The sequence below is a fragment of the Megalobrama amblycephala genome, linkage group LG21 (assembly GCF_018812025.1).
Source record: "Megalobrama amblycephala isolate DHTTF-2021 linkage group LG21, ASM1881202v1, whole genome shotgun sequence".
Classification (NCBI taxonomy): Eukaryota; Metazoa; Chordata; class Actinopteri; order Cypriniformes; family Xenocyprididae; genus Megalobrama; species Megalobrama amblycephala.
Window position 1 is genome coordinate 1,172,602 of NC_063064.1, and position 27,120 is coordinate 1,199,721.

General features: G+C 39.4%; 1 protein-coding gene across 13 annotated transcripts in view; it reads right to left on the reverse strand.

Annotated features, from left to right (window-relative positions):
* Nucleotides 1–27,120, reverse strand: part of atp2b2 (ATPase plasma membrane Ca2+ transporting 2) — a 184,737-nt gene that overhangs the window by 82,094 nt on the left and 75,523 nt on the right. For all 13 annotated transcript variants that reach the window (XR_007182078.1, XM_048172015.1, XM_048172022.1 and 10 more), the window contains exon 2: nt 8,945–9,497. Coding sequence is in view for 12 of the 13 variants with exons in the window: in XM_048172015.1 (XP_048027972.1) it covers nt 8,945–9,143 (199 nt within the window). In the remaining variant the exon portion in view is untranslated. The remainder of the gene's footprint in view (nt 1–8,944; nt 9,498–27,120) is intronic.

A 27,120-nucleotide genomic window follows, 5' to 3' on the forward strand; every position in this document is an offset into this window, starting at 1 on the left:
ATTTTTCCTCCCAACATTTCTTATTTGAATTTTCAAAAAATATTTAAAACAATTTCATAACATTATTTGATGCAGTTGTAATTTGTCAGTGTAAATTATTTAATTGTTTGATAACCTACAGTCACCTACAGTGTCTTAGTATTCTAACTGAATTTACTGATCAAATTTAAAAATTTAAAATGAAAGATGAAGCATACATTTAATAAGATTAGGAGAAAAAAAAATCCCTTTATAAAGATTAAAAAATGAATGACCCATTTACTTATCCACAGCATGACTGCGAGAGAAAGCGATTCAATGACTAATATAAAATGCGCAGAAGTCAACATTAAACTGCATTCACCCAATTTAATTTCGTAATGTGGCAGATCAAGTGTAACAATATTCAACGAGGAAAAAAACAGGGAACAAAGTGTCTCTTTAAGACAAGTGGTTGAAAAATAAGTGTGCTTGTTCGGACATCAGCTGAAAGAGGCGGAGCCTATATTACATTGTGATAAACGTAATTTTGAGGCCATGGAAGATAATACAATTTTATAAGGTCATGGAAATGTCTATAGTCAATATGAATTTAAATAAAGCTAAATTGTTAAGTTAAAAAGTTTCTTAATTAAACAAATGGATATTACTTGATATATACTTGATGCAGGACAGTAACATTTCTTGTATCACTAGTCTGATGATTACACAGAGCGATCTAACAAGACAAGCACAATCACACCAGAGCTGACTCACAGGATTGTGTTTGTCATGATGACATTCAGTGGTGTGCATATTAAACACTGATGCTGTGTGAATGCAAAGAAAAAACACTTTCTTCATCAGTATTCATCCTGTTTTCCATTACAATTTCCAAACATCCCTATAATGAGATAAATTTAACTGTGAGATATTACATTTTTTTTTTTAAACATTTGGCAAACAGTTTATTGAGATACTTTTTTTGGCGTAAACTCAAAAGACGTTTACCCTTGATTTGGTTGTTTCTGTGTAAAAGGCTAATGACAATCTACAGTAAGTGAGATTCAGGAATGGGTTGGCTTTTTTTCTGCACGTCACTGCAGGAGCCGTTGTTGCGGTCAGCCTGAAAACAATCCAGAATGTGCTCATCTACGTCTCTCACTTTGCTGAAATGTGCCAACACCTCAGCTCAATGTTGCGGCAGGGATGACACGACATCAACGCCACAGGACGCACACACAGGTGCAGAAATAGACGTAGAGGTCAAGAGGGCGAGCAACACAGTGACAAAATGAAAACGCAACGCATCAGCAAGTGACTTGGCTCTGGTTAACCGTGTTAGGCAGACATCAGGCATGACTGATGGGGAGCCCAATGTGCAATTCACCAAGCGTTCAGGACAGTCAGCTGTCACATTTCATGAGTGGAAGCACACCTGCCCGTCGCCACTGTCATTGAGAGTGGCCCGACTTCCTTTAAGTGCTTGTCTGACAGAGAATCGTCCATTTGCGTGACCCTGAACACACCTTGACGGAGCCCAGGAGGCCGTGTGTGTCATGCCTCGAACATTATATGCACATCTCCAAACTTTTGGAAATTCTTATGTTCATTCAGATACTTTTCTGTGCAATAATCATTATATTTTAAGAGTTTTGTTTTGCGTGGCTGCAGTGTAAAAAGTCAAATGTAGCCAGCCATATAAATAGGCAGCTTTAAAGAGGTAGTTCACCATTGGCAAGATAGGCTTAGAATAAAACTTGGCTGTCTATGCAATAGAAATTGGCTAGAGAAATCAGAGGAAAAGGGCTGTGGTGTTCCCTTTGGCCAAAAACTTCAACACCCATAATGCACTTTTGAATCTGACTGTCCATGGGAGGCAAAAATGCAGAAGTTCAATCAGCAGTTTTAATCAAAGCGTTCTAAGGTCTGCTGGATGATACAAAATGATAATTTTGCATCATTAAGTTGAACTTTAGACCGCTAACAAATAAACAGGAATATCTGGGTGCAGATAACACGGAGAAAGAGTGAATCATTGATATATACTACCTGCAAGTTACCCTTTAAAGGTCTCTGCATACTGAGTCCGTAATTTTCACACGTTAAATACGACCTCACGTTGTGTCAATCACATTTACACACTGCCTCTAAAACTTTCGTCAGTCAGTCAAAAAAAAAAAAAAATGTATCAGGTTCGATTTTCTGTATTTTATGCATCTGTAGCAAGCATTTTGAGAGGTGTTTTGACAATTCAGAGCCACCGTACATGTGAACGCCAAAATCCGTAATGACGTCTGACAAGTTGATCCACTTCATCTCGCAGCACATAGAACTGCATGACAAACAAAGTGTGCAATACATATATGTTGGTGGTATTATTTTTAATATGTGGCTCCAGTATCACTAGCAAAGCATCAAACTGAGCTACTGACATCCTGAAGTCGCTCGGGATAATCCCACAGCTCCTTGATAAGGACAGTATTTTCCATAATTTATGACACAGCGCATCTCCGCCATTGGCAGAATTTTCACTGTTATACTGTAGGGGGCGCTATTACGCATCTTCTGAAAGAGTACAGAATCTCCAGATCCAAAATAAAGTGAGGAAGAAGCAGAAACTAGTGATAGAAGCCTTGCTTACGCACATGTAAGGTAGCGCGATCATCAATCATTAAACATTCATTAACTGGCTAACGTTACTGAATGAAATGTAGAAAAGACTGTAAAGCTTTGGCGGTGCTGATGGACTCAATCTAATTCATCTATGTTTTTATCATCATTCTGAATCCCATCCGCACATAGGGCTCTATCATACACCTGGCGCAATGTGACCAGGTGCATTGTTGGCGTGTTGCTATTTTGAGGCAACTGAAAACGACTGTGTCATTGACCGACTGAAACCTGGTCTAAAGTCAATGGTGCAGTATTTTTTTTGTTATTTAAAGAGGTCGTTAGTAATATGCACCTATATGCGGGTGCACAACACGCGTACACTCTGCATGTTACACACACAGGGACGCGCAGTAGCAGCACAAACATGCCGAATATTAAAATCAAAGGATTCCTCTCTGGAGAAGCATTCAGACCTTCCGCTTGCAAATTACGCTATGTAAATTGCGAATCCGTTATAATGTGAGCGGCTTTTAAAGGGAATGGGAGATGAGACTCCAATTGGTTTATTGCACATTATGCCCAATAATGTGCAACACCAGTTACTCATTAAGAGAAAAGGTACAACCCTTTTGGACCATGTGCCTGGCACGCCGACCATTTTCAATATAGCAAAGGAGGATTCGGACACGTCCAAAGTGCACCAGAGCTTAGACCGTTAAAATAAGTCTTGCAATTTTCTCAGCTTTTTTGTTTAAAATGTTGAACAAAATATTGTTTGTTTAAAAGCAGAGACTCTTTCTTTTGACATATTGCATTGTCAGATATACATACAACTAAATATTCTGGGGGTCTTAAAAGTTTTGTGAAAATGATTTAAAAAAAAAGAGTTAATATTCATAAGCCAGGCTGATAAGGTTTACAATGTGTCCCCACCCCTTTTTCAGACTTACATGCGTTAAGTACTTTTCTGTGCCAACATTACCAACTCAAACTATCCTTCAAGGTCATCCATTCAGGAGCGTCTGTCTCTTGGAAGAGGAGAAATGTGGCCTGGTCTCTTATTTATAATACGTCCTCTGAGGGAAATGCTTTCTCCTTTTAAGAATGGCTGCTGGAATCAGGGCAGCACTACTGTCCTTATTAGAAGAGATTGTACTCCTTCTGAGCAATTCCTGGTGGAACCCAAGACTAAATATGATATGTCAGAGGGGAATGAGAACGCGGACCGGCGGACTAGATTAGCGTGCCGATCAAGGGCACGGGAGGAGGGCACAGCTTAGCTGAGTTGGGACAGCGTTTAAGTAGCCATGTGATCCGGTAGCCAACAGCCATTGTCATTGCTCCAGAACCGGGTCCTTCAGCGCAATGTCAAAGCGCCGCCAGGGATCCATCAGGTGAAGCTGTGGCTATGATAAGTGGAGCTGGCCCACTGATGCTGATTGTGTGAGCTGTGGTCGTGTTGTGTTTGCTGACCTTCAGGGCCTCTTACGCTTTAAATGCGGCATCGGATTACATGGAGTGCCTCGCTCCCAATATGCACAGTCCTTCTGTTTCTTTCTACTTTAATTGCTGGTAGCTGCATTAAGCATTTGCTCCTCAGCCGCAGAAGCATTCCACTAAATGTGTGACCTCTATTAAGCACCAAGGTTAAAAGTCTCACATCTGTGCCTCAGTTGTACTGGGCCGGGCTCAGGAGATATTTTACCTCCTCATTTCATTATGAATTAGTCAGTAGACACATCAGGATGGGCGAAACGTGAGCGGAGAGATTAGCGATGCAGTGTTGGTTACTTTTAAACAGGCTAATTCGGGTAAAGATGTGCACTGCGTCGAAGTGAGATGGGCCATCAGACTGAAATAGAAATGAGAACAGAGGAAGGCATGGGGGAGGACAGTCACGGTGAGTGAACAGACACTTCTGGCCGGCTCGCAGCTGGCGCTGAGACCATTAGCATACAATGGCTGCTTCGCATTGTCATACCCTAGCCCACCTCTACGTCAAATTGTTTACTGTCGTTGCATCTACGACTAAAATGTCTTTCCCACTGTCTCAACACATGAACACATGGTCATCCGTCCCCGCTCATTGCACTGTGTAAAAATAGGTTCCCTTCCTCTGTCCTTCATAGATTTGCCTGGTTCTTATTAATTCTCACAACCTGTACCTCAAGCTCAAGCCTTTCAGATTTAGTGTGGCATTCATCCTGACTACAGGCACCATTATTTGAAGCAAGCTGACTTAAAGGAGATGCTTTCTCTTTTTTGGGAGGTCGCCAGGCTCCTCCATATCTCGCTCAGCTCCCATCTGCCAGGAACTCTCTCTGTGAGAGTGGCCAACACCCACAACTTGGAGAAAAGTGGGCGCTCTAGCAGCTCAATAATACCCACGTAATGTGCCGTAGCATCCAGGAGACTTGTGTCGTCCCCTACAGTGCAATTTCTTTATTCGGTAGAGGTGAATTGACTTCCTTCCATCAGCCCAGGCTTAGCATCGACTGAAGCATGATGGTTATGCTAAGGTAAGCATAGATTAAAGGCAAACATATTGACTGAGGGGCTCAAAGAAATCGAAGAGGGATAAAGTTACACATTAGTGTTTGGTGTGTGTTCATTGTTTGGATGTCTCCCACCCTGCTGGAAAATCCAGCTACAGCTAGCTGCTGTTATATGGTCTCCAGCTAGTCGTAATAGGGCTTTTCACACTACCTGGGTCATTCTAAACCCGGGGTAAATGCAATCCTGGGTTATCTTGCATCATGCTTCACACTGCTCATAATTTACCCGGGGTTAACAATTAATCTTGGGTATTCATAAGTTGACGTTTCACATTATACATTCATAAACCCTGGGTTAATGTTCTTATTTGCATATTTGCGTTGTCAGTGTCATTGATTGGATAAATGCAGCACTTGTCTACATAGCTCTAGAACAACTTGTTCTCCAACCAATACGCCTATATAGGTCATTTGTCACTTCCCTGAAATAAGACCCATAGGAGCTAAAGTTGCGCCCCTATCGACAACAGGACACTTTCATTTTAATGCATTGTTCCCTCTTATCTGCGTCATATTTCGGGTTTCTTGTAACTCAATTGTAACGCAATCATGTTATCATGCAATCGTGATTTCGATCCCAGGGATTTCTGTGCTCATAAAGTGTATATGCACTATAAATCACTAAGGGTAGGTTTAGGGGTGGGGTGGGTGTAGTCGTAAATAAAAAAAATATTTTTGCTGAATGGAAATAGGACAAATGGTGTAAAAAGTCCACACATTGCATTTAAATGAACACGCATTTTGATTGTAAACGACAGTCATACATCATTTCATGATGACAGACGTAACACGACACTGTCATTATTTTTACGCCAGCTAGAGGGCGCATGACTTTAAAACGTAAATATAAGTCGTAATAAGTTTGAAAAAGGTCGTATTTTTTGGAGGACAGTCTCCTCTAGCATTGCGCATCCTCGTATTGCCGACTGCACTATGAATGAACATTTCAGACTATAAAGGTAAGAATGAAGCGGTCTCTTCGTCACACAAATTGTTGCGTTTTTTGTCAGCATTTGACATTTTTCCTCTCAAATGCTGAATTTACTGTTTTTATACAATGCACAGTGTTTACGTGACTGTCCAAAACAGTCAAATATGAGTACGTGATTGGTTGTCGGTTGCTAACATTCGTTTCACACTGTACAAGTTTGGCGTCACAATGCGGAGTTAACACCATAAAAACGGTGTTACAACAACGATACCCCAGGGTTAGGCACAGTATGAAAAGCCGTAATCTGGTTTAAGTGGGTCCAAAGGATTGATTAGTAGCCAAAGGGGCTGATGTCAAACTTGTTAGGGCTCTTAGATCCCACTGGCTAGTTAGTGTTCGAATTGGTTTCTTCAGGTAATGCATGAGTAATTTGCACTTTTTGTTTGGCGCAGTTGAACTTGGAGTTGGAGGTCATAAAACAGGGATACAAGTATGACAAATTCTTGCCTTCCTCTGGTTTACTGTAAAGATATACAAAGATATAAGGATGTTTTGTTTAGTTTTTGCGGCGAGCACGTCTATGAGTGGCTCAATCTGTTAAACACTGGGTCTCATTCACTAATAAATGACTATTCATATTTATACACACATTTGAACTTCTCACAAAAACTTTCCAATGTTGAAGAATTCAGAGTATACTAAATGAGCGACCGCATGCACGGGGTAAGTAATTTACATAAAACACGCAAAAACCATGTCCATATAAGGGCATTCCACACACTCTAGTATTTCATCACTCTCAGCAAACATGACACTCTCTAAAGATGCATTCTCGTCTGAAAGCACACACAGCGAGATCTTCGAGAAATGCCAAGCGTGTCATCCTCAAAACGAGTTCAAATGCAATAAAAACATTTTATAAAGACATTACAGACCTCTGTTTAGCCATGCGTATCTGCGTCTTTATGCAGAGCTACCTCGCAGCTTGAGTTCTAACGCACCTTTTCTTACTTTTTTACTGATAGGCATATATATGATGAAATATAGCCTATTTAAAATCTATATATATGTTTTAAATTTCACCTTAACATGTTTATAAGGCTACCAAGAGTTGTTGCATACAAGCAGTTTTTGTTGTTCCTACATTTGGTAACACTTCAGTTTAGGGTCCAGTTCTCACTATTAACTAGTTGCTTATTACACTCTAAAAAATGCTGGATTGCGCCTGTTGGGTCATTTTGTTGGGTTAGTTTTTTCCATGGTTGTGTAGTTTTTGTGTAACCCAGCCGCATCCATGCTTTATAATGGCAGTGAATGGGACCAACGAGTATGAAGCTCAAGAAAGTGCATTCATCCATCATAAGCTAGATATTTAGCTTTATAACTTGTTAAATATGGATATTTTTCTTACACAAACGCATCGCTTCGCTTCAGAAGGCCTTTATTAACCCTCGGAGCCGTGTGGAGTGTGTTTATGATTGATGGATGCAGCCGATGCATCCAAGGATGGCTTGAGGGTGAGAAAATCTTGGGGAAATTTTCAGTTGAAAGTGAACTAATCCTTTAATAAAACAACCCAACCAGCTGAGTAAAAACAACCCAACGCTGGGTTGCCAAATAATGAGTGTAGCATGCATATTATTAGCTTACTGGCTGTTTATTAGCGCATATTAACACCGTATTCAGCATGACCTTATTCTACATCCCTTAATCCTACCCCAATACCTAAACTTAACAACTACCTTACTATTAATAAGCAGTAATTAGGAGTTTATTGAGGCAAAAGTCATAGTTAATAGTGAGAACTGGACCCTAATCTAAAGTGTGACCCTACATTTTTTCCTAATTTAGAATACATTTTAGAATGAAAATTGATGAATCACGATTTGTTCGTGAAAATGTTCATACGCAGATTTCACACACAAACTCGTGCGTATGCATGCTTAGTGAATGAGACCTGCTCTCTTACGATAGTGTCTTATAGGTCGACTTAAAGGGCTGAACTGGTGAAAAATGAAGAAAGAATCCCAGATGATGGTGTATGATAGTGTTAAATGGTCACTGCTGAGTCCTGAGAGAGAAAGCCTAACTGTTCAGCTTATTAACAAGACTAGATGTGACCATTTGTCTTCATTATCATGTCACACTTGGGGTGTCAGCACAAGTCACTCCAGCAGAGCAGAGCAACAGCCGGCTCCTAAACATGTTCCTAACACTCACACCAAACACATAGTTTGCCGAGAAGGCAAGATCACGCTGTCCTCCAGGCTGACGGATCTATCAATCTAGCGCTCTTGTGCTGTCATGGCTAAGACGTCTACTGAAGGCCAGTATATGTGAATTGTCATGTTGTTTTAATCTTAAAAAAACCCTCAATGCAGTCAAGCCCATTGGATTCACAATACGGTTGCATATTCGAAATACATGAGCCATCGACTCACACACAGCTACGTGTCAACGCATCTAACGGGAGAAGATCAAATGGTGCATGCACACTGTCAGACCATAACAAATCATAAAGACGTCAATCATTTTTCCAATGCATGCAAATGAGTGCATTTCCCTCTAAAGATGATGCAACTGATTTTCAATGCAATGAAATGCTCCTCTGCGGAGAGATGATTTATAATTGAAAATCGTATACCGAAGCATGGCTTCTTCTACCCAGCAACACTATCATTGTAGAAAGTAGCAAATTTAGTTTGACCCCTGCGCTGTTGCCTGGGAGACACATCCTAGTTAATAACTCCGCAAGACAGCCAACCAGCGTCAGCAGAGTGGGGAAGAACCTGCCTGAGAGATCTCACAGCATACGGGAATGGGAATGATTATCATTTGAAAGAGCATGACTGTATGCGAACGGCATGAGACGGCGCGCACTCACCCTCTGTCGGCGAGGTTTTCAGCCGCTGGCACAGTCCCTCCACACCTGCGTAGTCCTCCTGAATTTTGACCACTGCCTCCGTTCCTCTGAGCTCCATGAGGGAACGCAGCTCCATGAGCGAGCAGCCAAATCCTCCCGCATGGTTGCTGTCGTTTCTTTGGTTCTTGGTGTAAAAATCGCTATTCGTCATGTCCCCCATGGTGGCTGAGTATTGCTTGGTAGCTTGTCTTAATCAAAATGAGGAAAAACGGTCCCTGCTGTGGCTGGAGAACAGGTGTCTAAAAAAAAAAAACGAGAGCAATGCAGGAGAGAGAATAGAAGGTAAGAGAGGAGGATGAAGAAAAAAACAGATCCGGTCCGCTGTCTGCGATTGAAGAGAGGCTCCTCTGCGTTACGCGAACTGGGACGCGACAGCCATCCGTGAGATCCCGGCTGAGGTCCTGAGGACGTCTGCGCTCACCACGGCTGCAGACCGGCGGCGCTCCATACGTGGTTTCCCATTCTACCTGCTTCCCGTCGGCTGCTGTCTACATGGTGATCCGCTCCATTACTCCTTCAGAGACAGAGAGAGAGGGAGAGAGGAGGACAGAAGGGGAGGGAGGGCGAGAGTGAGAGAGAGAGAGAGAGAGAGAGAGAGAGAGATAAGCATGAGTGTTTCTCAGAGGTGCGAGCAGCACAAAAGTGAGAGAGGCGCTAGGAAAGCACGGCATTGTGTCGTCAATGCATCACACAGAGGTGGGGGGTGTCCATCTATTCCTGTGATTCTCCTCGTCGTACGGCAGCCGCTGTCACATGCATAGCTGCAGCGCTTTGATCGCTCTCTGGCTGCTAAATACAGAGCCATGTTAATACTAAAGGGACATGAGAGTCTTTACGCCGCTCATGTGATCTGAACGAGACTGCGGTGCGCATCAAAGGACTCGACGCTATCGAGAAATGCGGGCAGTGCATCCCACACTGCAGCAAGGTTAGCTGGAGGGGAGTTAGCAATGGTAAAGGATTATATAATTCATCCATGCTAATGCATTTATGCTGCATAGAGCACAGCTAACTAACACTAATGGACTGCGACGTCCTGGAGGGCAATTCTCACATTTGGAATCACACAAACAGTTGTTAAATGCAGCAGAATTGGCATCGTAAGTATTGTTGGCGAGTAACGATCTGAGGGCAGTGACGCTACTCACTACATTTTTCAGTAGCGTAACAGTAGCTTTCTGGGTTTCAAAATAGTGTCACTTTTCCAGCAGCAAGCTACTGTTTCCAGCTAAAAACAGAGTATCATGACAAAACACTGCGTTTGTGCCAATAGTTTTACTGCAGAGCGAGCTGAGGCACTGATCATATTTGCTCTTCTAAATCAATTATTTTAAGCCCCTCGTCTTCTTTTTTGCGAAGCAAAATGAAGTTCAGTGTCCTGTCAACCTAATTGTGCCACATACTGTAAATGCTCTAATTGCAAAATTTGATACAAGGAGATAAACTTATTTTCCCCTTTAGTAGCTTAACTGTAGCGAGCATCATTCGTTTAGTAACTTCTACTAAAGCTAACAACTTTTGCAAAAAAAAAAAAAAGTACTTTTGAGTATCTTTTTGTACAGTTTTAGACAGTTTCAAAGTACACTCTAAAAAAATGCTGGGTTAAAAACAACCCAAGTTGGGTTGAAAATGGACCAACTCAGCAATTGGGTTGTTGTTGGGTTTAATGTTGACCAATGTGCTGGGCATTTTTATTTAACCCAACTATTGTTTTGAAATTACTATATTGCTTGCTTAAAATGAACCCAAAATATGCTGGAAATTAAAAACAGACACATTATTCAACATAGTAATTATGTGTCTGATTTTTAATTTGCAACCTATTTTGGATTCATTTTAAGCCAGCCATATCGTAATATTTAAACAGTAGTTGGGTTAAATAAAACTACCCAGCAAACATTTAACCCAACTGCTGGGTTAAAACAACCCATTCACTGGGTTTGTCCATTTTTAACCCAACTTTTTTTTAGAGTGTATGTTTATTAAAATCATCCCATTTTACTTCCATAAAAAAGACGCATTTCCAAGTGAAACATGATATTCAATGAAAAAAATGTACACCCTAAAAAATGCTGGGTTAAAAACAACCCAAGTTGGGTTGAAAATGGACAAACCCAGCGATTGGGTTAAATGTTTGCTGGGTAGTTTTATTTAACCCAACTATTGTTTTGAAATTACTATATTGTTTGCTTAAAAATGAACCCAAAATATGCTGGAAATTAAAAACAGACACATTATTCAACATAGTAATTATGTGTCTGATTTTCAATTTGCAACCTATTTTGGATTCATTTTAAGCCAGCCATATCGTAATATTTAAACAATAGTTGAGTTGAAATAAACTACCCAGCAGACATTTAACCCAACTGCTGGGTTAAAACAACCCAGTCGCTGGGTTTGTCCATTTTTAACCCAACTTTTTTTAGAGTGTATGTTTATTAAAATCATCCCATTTTACTTCCATAAAAAAGACGCATTTCCAAGTGAAACATGATATTCAATGAAAAAAATGTACACCCTAAAAAATGCTGGGTTAAAAACAACCCAAGTTGGGTTGAAAATGGACAAACCAAGCGATTGGGTTGTTTTAACCCAGCAGTTGGGTTAAATGTCTGCTGGGTAGTTTATTTTAACTCAACTATTGTTTAAATATTACTAAATGGCTGGCTTAAAATTAATCCAGAATAGGTTGGAAATTGAAACATTATTTGAACATAATTACTAGAGGCACCAATAATAATCAATAGGTGAACATTTATTAATAAGCAATTAAAAAAAAAGTTTATTGTTTAATTGTTATTCATTAAACTTATTAATAAATGTTCATTTCCGACCTTTTTTGGGTTCATTTTGCAATACAGTAATTTTTAAACTATAGTTGAGTTAAATAAAACTACCCAGCAGGTTGGGCAAACATTTAACCCAATCACTAGGGTTTGTCCATTTTCAACCCAAATGGGGTTGTTTTGAACCCAGCAATTTTTTTCGAGTGTATGTAGTTTCTAGTAAATAGAGTTTATACACCCAACCTGACCCAACCATGATTCATTAGGAGGCATACGATTATTGACTGAATCTGAAAAGACTAAACAGCTGGGACAGACAATCAATACCATTTCTAAAGAGAAACATTTGCATATGTTCCAACGAATTAACATGTAAGTATTTGTCAGAACGCTCTGGCTATATTTCCAGACTCCAGCTTGATGCGTTCAGGTTTGAACAGCTCATCGCATCAGTCGTGACACAGCACGGCACCCTCGTTTTTGTCCACATATTTATTAGTGAAGCTAATGCCTGTAAGGCATGGTCCTGCTTCCCAAGGGCCTTCAGGACAGATCAATATCCACCCCACTCTTGTCCCAACACCAGCTGTGCCAGTGATTGCCAGGGAGGCGTAATGAAGTCCTCCAGAAGGTTACTACAGGAAATAATACATGTGCAGCTGGTACGATCTGGATGCTGCGACAGATCCTCTCACATCATCACTGTGAAACTAAACTCTGCATAATTTGAACAGACTATTCAACAGGACTACAACTACATGTGCAATATCTCAACAATGCATTCAGGAAGATATTACTATCACCACAAGATGCTATCACTGTAAATGAGGTGACAACATCATCCACATGAGCACCTGTGCCCGGAGTCTAATTAAGTTTTGATTTATGAATGTAAAGAAAAAGAGTGACAAAGACAAACGAAGTGTTCGAAACGAACACAGACCTTCAGGAAGTCCTCTAAACTTATGTGAGACATTTCAAAGCAACCTGTAATGCCTATGGACAATGTTTTATTTCCTTCATGATATGGTAAAATACAGTAAAACTTATGCTGTGCTTGAGAATTCTATGAATCCTAATGACTGAGCATAAATGTGAATGACACGCGAAGGCCAAGTATGGGAACTTATACTCAGGCAAAGCAAGTCAAAAATGTCAATTTTGGTCAAATTTCACAAAAATGAGTTCATTAAGCCCTCGTCTAGTGATCCCAATGCTCAAAATAGCAATTAACCCTCTGGTCCTCTTCGTTTAGGAGGCACACTTGCCTTCTTTACGGTCAGAAGTGACCGAAGCCTTGAAATTTAACTTCTTTGTTCAGGAAAACCAATGTAATATATTTTTATTCAATAATATTTTTTGATTATTGTATAAATTTTTGAGGGTATTTTATGATACTATGCAATATTTATACAATTTTTATTAGCTATTTTTCCCCATTGAAAATAATACACTTTATATTTTTTAATTATTTTTCAATTAAAGCAGTATTCCATGTTAAAATAGAGACAAGGCATTTAAAGTCCATTTTTTGAAGTTAGATTAGTGCATGAAAACAGAGACTTTCAAAAATGTTTATTGAATGTTTGATAACACTTTATTTTAAGGTGAGGTACATATACTTACTTCAGTAATAACAGTAAATTATGCATAATTACAATTAACTAGCCAAACTCTAACCCTAACTCTATAGTAAGTACATGTAGTTAATTAATATTACTCAGTACTTATTTGAGTAAGTACATTGTAACAACGTCACCTTAAAATAAAAAGTGTAACCGAAAGTTTTTTGGCAAGATGTTCGGCTGAACTGTACAATCCACTGTACGCACTGTACTTCTGTCCCTCACAGCCTGTCTTCATTCCTCTCAAAAGTGAAACATGCCGCTACCCTGACTGAGGTCTACAGGAGCCCTCTGTGCTGTCCGCTTCCTCTCTTTGACCAGTATCTCTTTCTCAGTATCTCCTCTTTCCTAAGCCGTCCTCAAATGAGTAATATAATAGTTGACATGCTAGAGCAATCCGAGGAAGTGCAGGCATTTTCATTATTAATGTAGGCCTGTAATTATTTAATGAGACGCATTTAATTGTTGTAAATGAACAGGAACATGTCATTTGTAGTTCAAAAGTTCCTCTACATATTAAATCAGGCTTTAAGTGTTGCATTATGATGGTAACCTGTGCAGTGTTGGCCAACGCCACTATCTGAACTGCATTTGACTGTAGCTCAAAGTAACAAACTACAGTTTCCAGAGAGTTAGTAGTGGTGTAACAGTATAAAATGCTAGTTTTGTCACATTTTATTGCTCAAAGAGTTTTACAGCCAAGCAAAAGAGGCAATTTCAAGTGCACTTGATTAAAATGTCTGCGATTCCTAGTCACTTGGTTTGTTCAGGCATTTAAATCATAGAAATAGGAAAGATTCTCTTAAGGATTTTTTTTACATCTCTCTCTCTCTCTCTCTCTCTCTTTGTGTGTGTGTGTGTGTGTGTGTTTGTGTGTGAAATAATTAATGGAATGATGCTGATGATTACTATGTTTAAACATAAATACATCAAAATATACTTAATATCTTTCATTTTAATGTAGTTTCCCATTATTAGTGATGTTAACCAGTAGAGTTACATGAAGAGCTTTGATGAAACTGTTCCCTTTATAATGCAAGCATCATATAGATGTGTAGTTGACACAAGCAAACTGTCAACAGTACTAGTATTCAGTGTAGGGTATATTGAGTGTGAGGTCTAGTTTTGGATAGTAACTTCAGAAGCTCTGCCCCCTACTGTAACTGCACAGTATAAACTACTCAAGAACGCCGGAGCATGATCCTTCCCTGCTGATCTGACGCGGTGAGGACGCGCCCTGCACCATGTGAAATGAGGAAAGACATTAATGATGCCGGTAATGAAGAGTGGAGAGGGGAGTGTGGGATCAGACCGGAGCACAGTCGTCACTGAAAACTACAGCACATTCAGAGACTGGAACAATCCATTCGATTCACAACCTGCCTGAACAAGGAAGGAATAGCTCAATCACCCAGAACATCCTAGCAACTGCCTAGCAGCACCCTAGCAACCACATAACAATGCCCTAGCAACATCCTAGCAACACCCTTGTAACCACATAGCAATGCCCTAGCAACTGCCTAGCAACACCCTAGCAACTGCATAGCAACTGCCTGGCAACACCCTAGTAACCACCCAGGACACCCTAGAAACCACTTATAATACCCTACCCTAGAAACCACCTGTAACACCTTAGCAAATGCCTAGCAACACCCTAGCAACCACATAGCATTGCCCAAGCAATTGCCTATCAACACCCTAGTAATCACCCAGAACACCCTAGAAACCACCCATAATACTCTAGAAGCCACCCATAACACCTTAGCAACTGCCTAGCAACACCCTAGCAGCCACCTAGAACACCATAGAAACCACATAGCAATGCACTAGCAACTGCCTAGCAACACCCTAGTAACCACCCAGAACACCATGCAAACCACCCATAATACACAATAAACTCCCCTTAACACAATAGCAACTGCCTAGCAACACCCTAGCAACTACCCAGAACACCCTAGCAACCACATAGCAATGCCCTAACAACTGCCTAGTAACACCCTAGAGACCACATAGCAATGCCCTAGCAACACCATAGTAACCACCTAGAACACCCTAGAGACCACATAGCAATGCCCTAGCAACACCATAGTAACCACCTAGAACACCCTAGAAACCACCCATAATACTCTAGAGACCACCCATAACACCTTAGCAACTGCCTAGTAACAGCCTAGCAGCCACTTAGAACACAACAGAAACCACACAGCAATGCACTAGCAACTGCCTAGCAACACCCTAGAAACCACCCAGAATACCATAGAAACCACCCATAATACAATATAAACCCCTTTAACACCATAGCAACTGCCTAGCAACACCCTAGCAACCACCCATAATACAATATAAACCCCCTTAACACCATAGCAACTGCCTAGCAACACCCTAGCAACCACCCAGAACACCTTAGCAACCACATAGCAATGCCCTAGCAACACCTTGGTAACCACCCATAACACTGCAGAAACCACCCATATCACCCTAGCAACTGCCTACCATCCACATGATGCCAAGTATTGCCACGGCAAGCACTACTCACATTTTCTTCAGAAAAATAAATCACCCAAAAATGATTTCCTCATCAACGTTTTGAGAATTGTACTGAGCAACTGATTAAGGCTGACATCCAGCAGCTTCAGAACACCTGGAATAAACCACAGGTGAAGCTCATTTGTGCTGCTTTTATGGTGAAATGAACACTAGAGGCAGTAAAACACCAACAAATGTTATTCCTTTTCACACAAATCATGATTACAGGGGCGGATTAATAAAGACTTCTCACATGGTTTCTCAAAACACTTTCACCATAGTGCATGATTTGTAAACGAATGCATTTTGACATTTGCATCATAATCAGCTCTATACGTTTACCTTTTCTGGCATAGTAAATGTGTTTTTCTTCATATTCAGCAGGCGTTCATCCAGTTAACACTATAGGGTTGGTTTAGTGTAGCTGCTACATTAGTTTCACATGCATTAACCTTTCAGCGCCACTTCATTTCTGAACAGCTGCGACGCGTACAACAAAAGTTGGCAGATTCACATTAATCTGTTACATATCAAACCGAATGTGCTTTAAGTGGCACTCATGGAACAATTCACAAAAGTGTCGCACAACATGAAAGAAGCATCGTGATATTTTGCAGAAATGAGACATTTTTCCAATGAGCCTACAGGTTGTGTAATTGCATTACATTAGAAAAGAGCATCTTTTTCTTTCGTGTTCACAGAAGGATTGGAGTAAATGATGATGGAATAGTCATTTTGGTGTTTTTCCATAAACACAATTCAGCATCAAATTGCAAAACAGGTTTTCTTTGTCTGCATGGCAAGTTTTAATTATGTTGTGATCTCAGATCAGCGGAAGTGAATGTGAAGATCTCCCTACGGAGACGGGGTTATTTCTGAAACAAATAGCTGTGGATGAAAGAGTGCCACTGGAAGTCATTTTGGTGTAAAGGGTAAATAGATTGCGAGCCACGCTGCCTTTTCTTCCCGAGAGTCCGCCTTTGTCCATGGCGAGAGAGGGTCTTTTGAAGAACGACAGCACGGATCGCTCCGGGGTTGGCAGGCCTTTGCGGAGAGAGCTGGATATTACACGCTATGTCTCTCACATGACTGCACGCAAACCACGGCTTGAGAGATCGCCCTTTGTTGCCGCCGAGACCTTAATGCAGCCTGTCTCTCAACGCCAGCCTGGTGAAAGAGCTGCCGTGAGAAGAAAAGGCCCAAACACGTGAAGGTGCGCAGATTGCCGTACCTCCGTAACCTCACTGAGGACTTCACACCTGAGCTTGTGTTCATAAACTCACATTCACGTGTGCATCAAACGTTTGCATTCATCATATCTAATTCCAGTGAACGTGAATCATAATGCTAATGACATCTAGAGAATAATGTGTCCTCTAATGATCCTCTTCTGTTCCAGTATTTCCAAAACCCTGTGCATAAATCCATAAAGAAATGATTTATTGAGTGCGTGAGGTCCAGACCTGAACACCTCTGCGAATCGGACGTCATCACCCACTATCATCTAAATGGAAAGCTACTGAACTGCTGGCCTGTGACCAACAACTTGCTGCACTAATATTTTTACATTAACTAGAAAAGTGGCATTGTGGGAAATAGTGCCCTAGTGAGTGACTATACTGCAACTTTTTATGATTCTGTAACTGACTGGGATACGTACCTAAAATACTGTATTGTGCGTGGGTGAGTTACACAACCATTACTAGTCATGGAAACACAACTGTGTCATTACAGCATTCAGACTTATAAATCTTGAGAATTTCAAAATGTGTGAATTTTGAGAATATTTGCATGTTTTACAAGAATTATATAATTTACAAAAATATATTTCTCATATTTTACATCGAAAAGGTAATGTATATGAATACTTCAGATGCAAAAGCCTCTAAGTGCCGTCTGAAATGTTCTTCATTTTTAACAAGCCTTGTATGTTTAGGTTCAGTAATTTCACTTTAATGGCAATTAATAGGTCCTTTTAATTGCCATTAAATTGAAATAGCTGAGTATAAACAGTCCTCAGTTCTCAGTCCAGTGTATACAATCAATATACAGTTTTACATCATAAACGTTGCTCAGATTGCATAATTTCTTGAAGAACGATGATGGAGAACAGATCATTCAGAAGAAATGTGATGCAAACAATATATCAATATTTCATGGATTTATTGCTTTTGTGGACAAAAAGTGCTGTTGGATATTTTTCAATGGACGCTTATCATGGATCGGATTGGATTAATCTCGTGATCGCTATTTCATTATAAATGTATTAAGTCCCATTTTGATTTTGTGTGTTGTCATTTGCACACTTGACACAAATGACAATACTACTGCTGCTGGAGCATCTATATCATAAAACATACACTGTAGATTGACAGTAAACAATTAGAACTTTCAAATGATGTATAATTTGTTATCTTTATTAATATTTTAGATAGTATCTAAGATAGATCTTTAGCCTGAGCTAACTTTGTCATGTCAAGCTAGGTGGGCGTGGTTTCTGCAACCAGGCACCTCAGCTCCACCCATGTCCCGCCTCTTTGAGCTGGGATGTTTGGTAACACTTTATTTTAGTGTTCAATTCTCGCTTTTAACTAGTTGCTAATTAGCATGCATATTACTAGTATATTGGCTGTTTATTAGTACTTATAAAGCACATATTAATGCATTATTCTGCATGATCATATTCTACATCCATTAATCCTACTCAATACCTAAACTTAAACACTACAAAACTACCTTACCAGTAATTAGGAGTTTATTAAGGCAAAAGTTGTAGTTAATAGTGAATATGTGTTCTCCAAACTGAAGTATTACTAAAAGTTCTTCATGAGATTCATTAAAGGTGCCCTAGAACCAGTTTTTACAAGATGTAATATAAGTCTAAGGTGTCTCCTGAATGTGTCTGTGAAGTTTCAGCTCAAAATGCCCCATAGATTTTTTTTTATTAATTTTTTTAACTGCCTATTTTGGGGCATCATTAACTATGCACCGATTCAGCGCGCGGCCCCTTTAAATCTCGCGCTCCCTGCCCCTGAGCTCTCGACTATAATACAGTGCATTTACAAAGTTCACACAGCTAATATAACCCTCAAATGGATCTTTACAAGATGTTCGTCATGCATGCTGCATGCATGCATCGGATCGTGTGAGTATAGTATTTATTTGGATGTTTACATTTGATTCTGAATGAGTTTGATGGTGCTCCGTGGCTAACGGCTAATGCTACACTGTTGGAGAGATTTATAAAGAATGAATTTGTGTTTATAAATTATACAGACTGCAAGTGTTTAAAAATGAAAATAGCGACGGCTCTCTTGTCTCCATGAATACAGTAAGAAACGATGGTAACTTTAACCACATTTAACAATACATTAGCAACATGCTAACAAAACATTTACAAAGACAAATTACAAATATCACTAAAAATATCATGATATCATGGATCATGTCAGTTATTATTGCTCCATCTGCCATTTTTCGCTATTGTTCTTGCTTGCTTACCTAGTCTGATGATTCAGCTGTGCACAGATCCAGACGTTAATACTGGCTGCCCTTGTGTAATGCCTTGAACATGGGCTGGCATATGCAAATATTGGGGGCGTACATATTAATGATCCCGACTGTTACATACTGTAACAGTTGGTGTTATGTTGAGATTCGCCTGTTCTTCTGAGGTCTTTTAAACAAATGAGATTTATATAAGAAGGAGGAAGCAATGGAGTTTGAGACTCACTGTATGTCATTTCCATGTACTGAACTCTTGTTATTCAACTATGCCGAGGTAAATTCAATTTTTGATTCTAGGGCACCTTTAAACGACTTTTAAAGAGCATTATTATAGTAGTGTGTGTGTACAGCAGCTGTTTTTAACTAAAATAACCCGCCACAGAATTTAAGAAATGTCGGTGTTTTGTCACAAACATTCTTTTTAATTCTTATTTTTTCAAAAAAAGCATCTAGATAAGAAATGAATGCAAATGCACAAAGACAGCATCATCATCCTCATCATGAGGCGAGCAGCGGCGCGCTGCCCTTTAATGCGATGGCTGGGTTCCGTTTCAGAGAGAGCAGATGACATGTGACTTCCTGGCCACACACTCGACTCCCTGCCGCCGCCAGTCTCTCAGTACGGGGACCTCCGCCGGCTGCGCAGTGAAAGCCCTCTCAGATGTCACGTCTGCGGGTCCAGCGTGTGCCGTCCACCGCTGCGTGTCCCCGGGGCTCCATGATGTGCTGACGCTGCATATTGATCTACCGCAGAGGATGTCACCTTTGCTTTGCAGATACGGGCTGCATGGGAGGACGCTTACGGTGCCGTGCGGGGGCGAAATGTCTCTCGGGTTTGCCAGGAAAATCAATTCAATTCCACATGCGAACTGCATCTAAAACACGACTCAAATGGACTGATTTTCAGCAGTAATGGGAAAAGCACATGATTTATTTACTTCCAAATAAATAACTTCTTAACTGTCAGTGGGAAACTTGCTGTGCTTCATTTCCCATCACATATTTAGTACACTCAAAATTCATCCTGTGTAAGCCGTTTTGGAATTGGTCATTGCATTAGCATGGAAACAGCAACATTACACACTAACTAAAGTTAAATAAATCAAATCATAATCAACCAGCCCTTTAAAGCATTAAAGGGGTGGTTGATTATGATTTGACTTTTTTAACTTTAGTTAGTGTGTAATGTTGCTTTTTGAGCATAAACAACATCTGCAAAGTTACGACGCTCAAAGTTCAATGCAAAGAGAGATATTTTCTTTTACAGAAATCACTGTTTAAGGACTACAACGAGCTTCTTCCTGGGTTTGTGACATCACAAACCCTAAAATTTACATAAACCCCGCCCCCGAGAACACACAACAAAGGGGGCAGGGCCATGTTGGGCTGCTTTAGAGAAGAGGAAGAGTTGTTTTTGTAAATGCCGTCATTTTACCCCGGACTGCTTCACAAACAAGGGTCAATTCAACACAAAAGATGAACATGACGGCACATGCTAGTGGATGAGTTGAATCAACTCCACAGCAACTACATCAATTTATCCACTAACCATTCAGAAACGTCCAGTTTCATTCTAAAAGTTGTAACTTCTTCCTGAGTCTCTCCATCAGTGTCGACTCCGGTTTGAACAATGTAAGGCTGAACACCGTTACTGACAATCCTCATTTTGGCTGCGTGAGATTCTCCAGCTTTGTTGTTGTTGAGCTGTTAAAGCTCATTTGCATTTAAAGGGACACACTCAAAAACAGTGTGTTTTTGCTCAAATAGGGGCAAATTTGACAAGCTATAATAAATTATCTGTGGGGGATTTTGAGCTGAAACTTCACAGACACATTCTGGAGACACCAGAGACTGATATTACATCGGCTCAATTTTTGTGAAATCAACTTCAAATGTGGAACACAATTTGGTTAGACATGTGGCTTTGATTTTCTAACAAATTTCTGTCAATTCTGACTTTGAAATAGAGTCTCTGGTTAATGAGTGTTTTAGAAAGTGGGCGGGACTTCTCTCTAATCATCTGTCAGTCATTCTCTTCTCCTCCCAATCTCTTAAAGATGAAGTGTGTCATTTCCAGGCATTGGTGAGAAAGCATGATAGGGCGTCTGAGGAGCAGTTCTGTCCGTTCTGACGTATTGATCCAGAGTCTGACTATGCAAACATCATCCAGGGCTGCTCTCATCTGCCTCACGTAACGTGTCAAAGCAAGCACACACATCTGCCATAACACATGAAATATTAAAGATGGTGCCCAAGCTATATCTGGTCCACAGGATTCATCTCCTGACGCTATTTAACTCCATACATCTGCACATTTAGTTCAGAAGCCGCAGTGCTAGAGATTTGCTCAGCCCACCACTGCTCACATATTTTACCTTTAGTATCAACAGTATATTGCTTTTATTTAGAGTTTGTGTGAATCTATCACTATATGAACTTATACTTGCTATCTACCACTATTTACATTCAACATACAGTAAAGATTATCAACATTTTTTTGCCTTAAATCTATGTAAAAAAGTGAAATGCAGATTAAAACAGAATGAGAAATGAGAAGCCTTTGTAAAACAGCCATTCACAAACACATTTGCTGTTGGTAAAAGTAAATTAAATGCACTGGTAATGTATACTGTAATTCACTATCAATAAAAGCATCTGCGAAATGCATAAATATGAATCTTAATGTGTACTCATAAGCACAGTTTTTGCAATGTAAAGTTTTCAGTGTAATGATTCAGACAGCTCCTAATGGCTCGATTCATGTCTTCTCACTGCTGTGTGGCTTCACAATGAGGACAGCTGTTCAGACGCCATTATTAAAGTATTATACAACAGCTGCGTGAATCATATTTCATTCTGTGAGTCATGTGTTATAAAAGAAAAATCATTTATGGCAGTTTAAGGCAGATTAGCCTATTTCCAGAGCAGTAATGCAGATTATTTACAGACCAACTTGACAAATACTGTACTTTACTGTAGGAAAAAATCTGTAGAAAAATGACCAGCACCTTTTTCTGTTAAGTTACACTCTAAAAAGTGCTGGGTTAAAAACAACCCAACCCGGTTGGGTTAAATGTTTGCTCAACATGCTGGGTAGTTTTATTATCCAACTATTGTTTAAAAATGGCTATATGTCTGGCTTAAAATGAACCCAAAATATGCTGGAAATTACAGGCAACAATAATAATCAAAAGGTGAATATTTATTAATAAGCAATTTAATGTTTATTGTTTAATTATTATTCATTAAAATATTAATAAATGTTCATTTCCAACATGTTTTAGGTTGATTTTAAGCAAGAAATACAGTAACTTTTAAACAATAGTTGGGTGAAATAAAACTACCCAGCAGGTTGGGTCAAACATTTAACCCAGCCAGCTGGGTAAAAACAACCCAACGCTGGGCTGGTTCAATTATGATCCAGCACTGGGTTGCCAAATAACCCAAATTGGGTTGTTTTTGACCCAGCTTTTTTTTTAGAGTGTATTAACAGTACTTCGGCCGTTATTTATATGGATGTTTCTTAATGTGTTTCTCCTCCTCCTGACATTAAATGGGTCATGAATTGAGAAATCAACTTTTCCTTGAGCTTTTGATATATAAGAGATCATCATACTATAAAAAATATCCTGTAGGCTAAGTTTCAGAACCCAAAATTTCCAAAAATAGCTTTTATTGAAACATGCTCAGTTTTTGTCTCAGTATGACGTCATAGTACGAGGAAAGACCGCCTCTGCAGAAGAAAATTGACGCCTACTTCTACATCATCACCTCTTTAGCCCTGCCCACCGATTCACACATGTCATGTGGATTACTAGAGACGCCTCTGAGGATTACAAGACATTTTGAAACACAGAGTTGTGGAAAAACCAATGCTATCTCATGACCAATTCGTACGTATTTCGTATCCGTACTCGTACAAATTCATATGATTTGTCTAAACCCCAGTGACAGGTTGGTTTAGGGGCGGGGTTAGGGGTAGGTCATTCGTACAAATTCATACAAATTTGTCAACTTGTAAAATACGTACAATTTAGCAAAAAACGTACGAGTGTCAGTGCAGGCTGAAAATAAAAGATGATGCAGTGAAGAGTATATTGGGTCTGACAGAAACGTGTGAGTAACAGTGTTTTTACCATGTGTCACTATTGCTTTTCTGTTACCGACAGTACAACAATAATTCATTTACACAAAACACCATCCTGTCAACTATAACTCTGGAAACTCCAAGTACTTCAACTTTATACAATCAAGACTTATAAAGCATATGTAATACTGTATGCAAATATTTCACAGTTGGCAAATGTTTCAAATTTGTAACAATATATACACACCTTCCTGTAGCGTCTTCGTTTCAACACTAATATAATATAATAAAATAAAATAATACATCACAAATAAACATGAATAAAGGTGATTAATTACCGTGCTGTCACAGACTGGAGTATCTTGGGTATTTGTCTTCTGATTCGGGATCAGACTCAAACATGAATGGATGAACGTTGGAAGTTTTCAAAACAATTCCACACCTGTAATGGCGGGGATGTTGAAAATTATTTTAATATTCAAAATCGTTACCCAATTATAGAAGTGGTAGTTTACTTCCAAGTATTGAATCCGGCATGTCTATCAAAAGAGTGTTTCAAAGAGAGGGTCCAAAACAGTACAGAAAATAGCTTAATACTTCTAAAGTAGGTTGTTATTTTATGTAAAAGTCTGGCTAACAAAGTTGGGAAGCTTTTATTTAGAAGTGCATTTGTTTTTAAATATTTATTGTTTGCTCAAATGAATGGTCTGTACAAACTTAATGAGAGAGAGAGAACAGTTTAAGAGCTTGTTTTTTATTGCCTCAGGTTGTTTGACTGTAAATCTGCTGGAACAACTCAATGTGACAAACACAACAATGTAGAGTTACGCCACTGGAAAAAGTAGCCTGTTACTGTAAAAGCTAAAAACTACTGTCACACAAGCAAACATGACCAGTGTCTCTATTGAACGTGTCACATGGCGTTTTTTGTGTTCAGTGTGGACAGACAGACAGCATCGACTACTTTATGATAGGCCTACTGTACATTCATCGTTGCTGCATGGCCAAAATGTGGTTTTAGGGTGAGTAAATGATGACAGACGTTTAATTTTTGCAGTTGTGCGTTTACCTGCTCTAAATCTGCTTGAGTTTTAGTTAGAGAAGCTGGCAACAAATCAATTTGTCTGCACATTTTAATAGCATTAAACAAAATGCTTGTGTCCCAAATACCGACCTAAACCCTTGGGTCCCAAGTCCTCCTTTTGGTGACGTAATGCAGGCAAAAGGAGGCGCTCATGAGCACCAGCAAAAGAGCCTCCAAACATCTACATGACATTAATGTGTCAAACTAGAGCTGAACGCATGACTTCTGAACTAAATCACCAGCAGGAAACATGGACAGGTGCTGGTCATATAATTAGAATATCATCAAAAAGTTGATTTATTTCACTAATTCCATTAAAAAAGTGAAACTTGTATATTATATTCATTCATTACACACAGGCTGATATATTTCATATGTTTATTTATTTTAATTTTGATGATTAAAATTCAGTATCTCAGAAAATTAGAATATTGTGAAACGGTTTAATATTGAAGACACCTGGTGCCACACTCTAATCAGCTAATTAACTCAAAACACCTGCAAAGGCCTTTAAATGGTCTCTCAGTCTAGTTCTGTAGGCTACACAATCATGGGGAAGACTGCTGACTTGACAGTTGTCCAAAAGACGACCATTGACACCTTGCACAAGGAGGGCAAGACACAAAAGGTCATTGCAAAAGAGGCTGGCTGTTCACAGAGCTCTGTGTCCAAGCACATCAATAGAGAGGCGAAGGGAAGGAAAAGATGTGGTAGAAAAAAGTGTACAAGCAATAGGGATAACCGCACCCTGGAGAGGATTGTGAAACAAAACTCATTCAAAAATGTGGGGGAGATTCACAAAGAGTGGACTGCAGCTGGAGTCAGAGCTTCAAGAACCACTACGCACAGACGTATGCAAGACATGGGTTTCAGCTGTCGCATTCCTGGGGCAAAAGGAGCCCCAACTAATTATTGAGTGCTGTACATGCTCATACTTTTCATGTTCATACTTTTCAGTTGGCCAAGATTTCTAAAAATCCTTTCTTTGTATTGGTCTTAAGTAATATTCTAATTTTCTGAGATACTGAATTTTGGATTTTCCTTAGTTGTCAGTTATAATCATCAAAATTAAAAGAAATAAACATTTGAAATATATCAGTCTGTGTGTAATGAATGAATATAATATACAAGTTTCACTTTTTGAATGGAATTAGTGAAATAAATCAACTTTTTGATGATATTCTAATTATATGACCAGCACCTGTATGAAAGTTTTGCTGCTGAACACATGGCCGTGAGCTTGATGATAAGTGAAGAATAGCACAGCTGAAGAAGCAGAACTCACCACCACAATGCTAGGATGTTACTATACTCAGTTTCAATGGGGTTTTCATAACGATGCAATAGGAGGACCATAAAACCTTTCAGAGATCAGTTCTTAAAAGAACCATTTTTGTCTTAGTGTGAAGAACATTTTAAAGTGCCTCTTTTATTCCCTTTCATGTAAAGCTGTTTGTGAATGTAAAAGGTCTGCAAAGATCAAACTGCAGATAAATGAAAGAAAAAAGTGATTCTGAACTGAAACGAGTCGTCAGTAATTCAGTCTCACTTCCTGCTCGTAGGTTTGAAACTAATTTGCATAATGCCAGCCTCTGGTCTTGATTGGCTGAACAGCATCTCTTTGCCCCGCCCTCAATCACTGTAGTTGTATCTGAGACTGGAAGAGTTTGGTTCGTGTCGTTCATGTCGAGAAGACGCTGTTTTCTGCTGAGATTGATACGGTAAAATCGACGCCGTCGTTACTGTTCGTATCACTGCGAATCAAGAGCTGAGATTCAGATATGATAATGAGCGTTTGGTTTCTGACCAATCACAGCAGAGCAGCTCTCAGAAAGGCGGGGTTTAGAGAGACCGAATCCTTGATGGAAGCGTTTCAGACACTGAGAGAAAAGAGCTGATGCTGCAGTGGATATTATGAGAGAATTAAAGTGTTTTTGATCTCGGATGAATGTGAACCTGTTGTAGGAGACGAGAAACAACATTAGAAAACTTTAAAACAGCATAAGAGGGCACTTTAATAATCTAAAAGAAACCCTTTTCACTATAAATAACTTTTTGTGCAATGGGAAGTTTCTATGGATGTTAACGTTTCTTCATGGAACCATCAATGTTCAATGTTCTCAGAAATTCAGAACATTCTGACAAGGTTCCAGAATGTTTAAAGAACATTCAAAAGTAACATTCCCATAATGTTTGAAGAATCAGAGAACAGAATGTCAGAGAACAGTCAGAAATAATGTATTTTTGTCAACTTTGTGAAATGTATCAGACTTTTTGGTAACATTTTACAATAACGTCCAATTAGTTAACACAGTTAATTAACTAACAAAGATCAATGCATTTATTACAGTATTTATTCATCTTTGTTTATATTAGTTAATTAAAACACAACTGTTCATTGTCACTTCAAGTCAGCTCAGGTTCATTATATAATATTAACACAAACAACTTTTGATTTCAGCATTGTATTAGTAAATGCTGAAATGAACTAAGATTAATAAATGCTTTAGAAGACAGGTCAG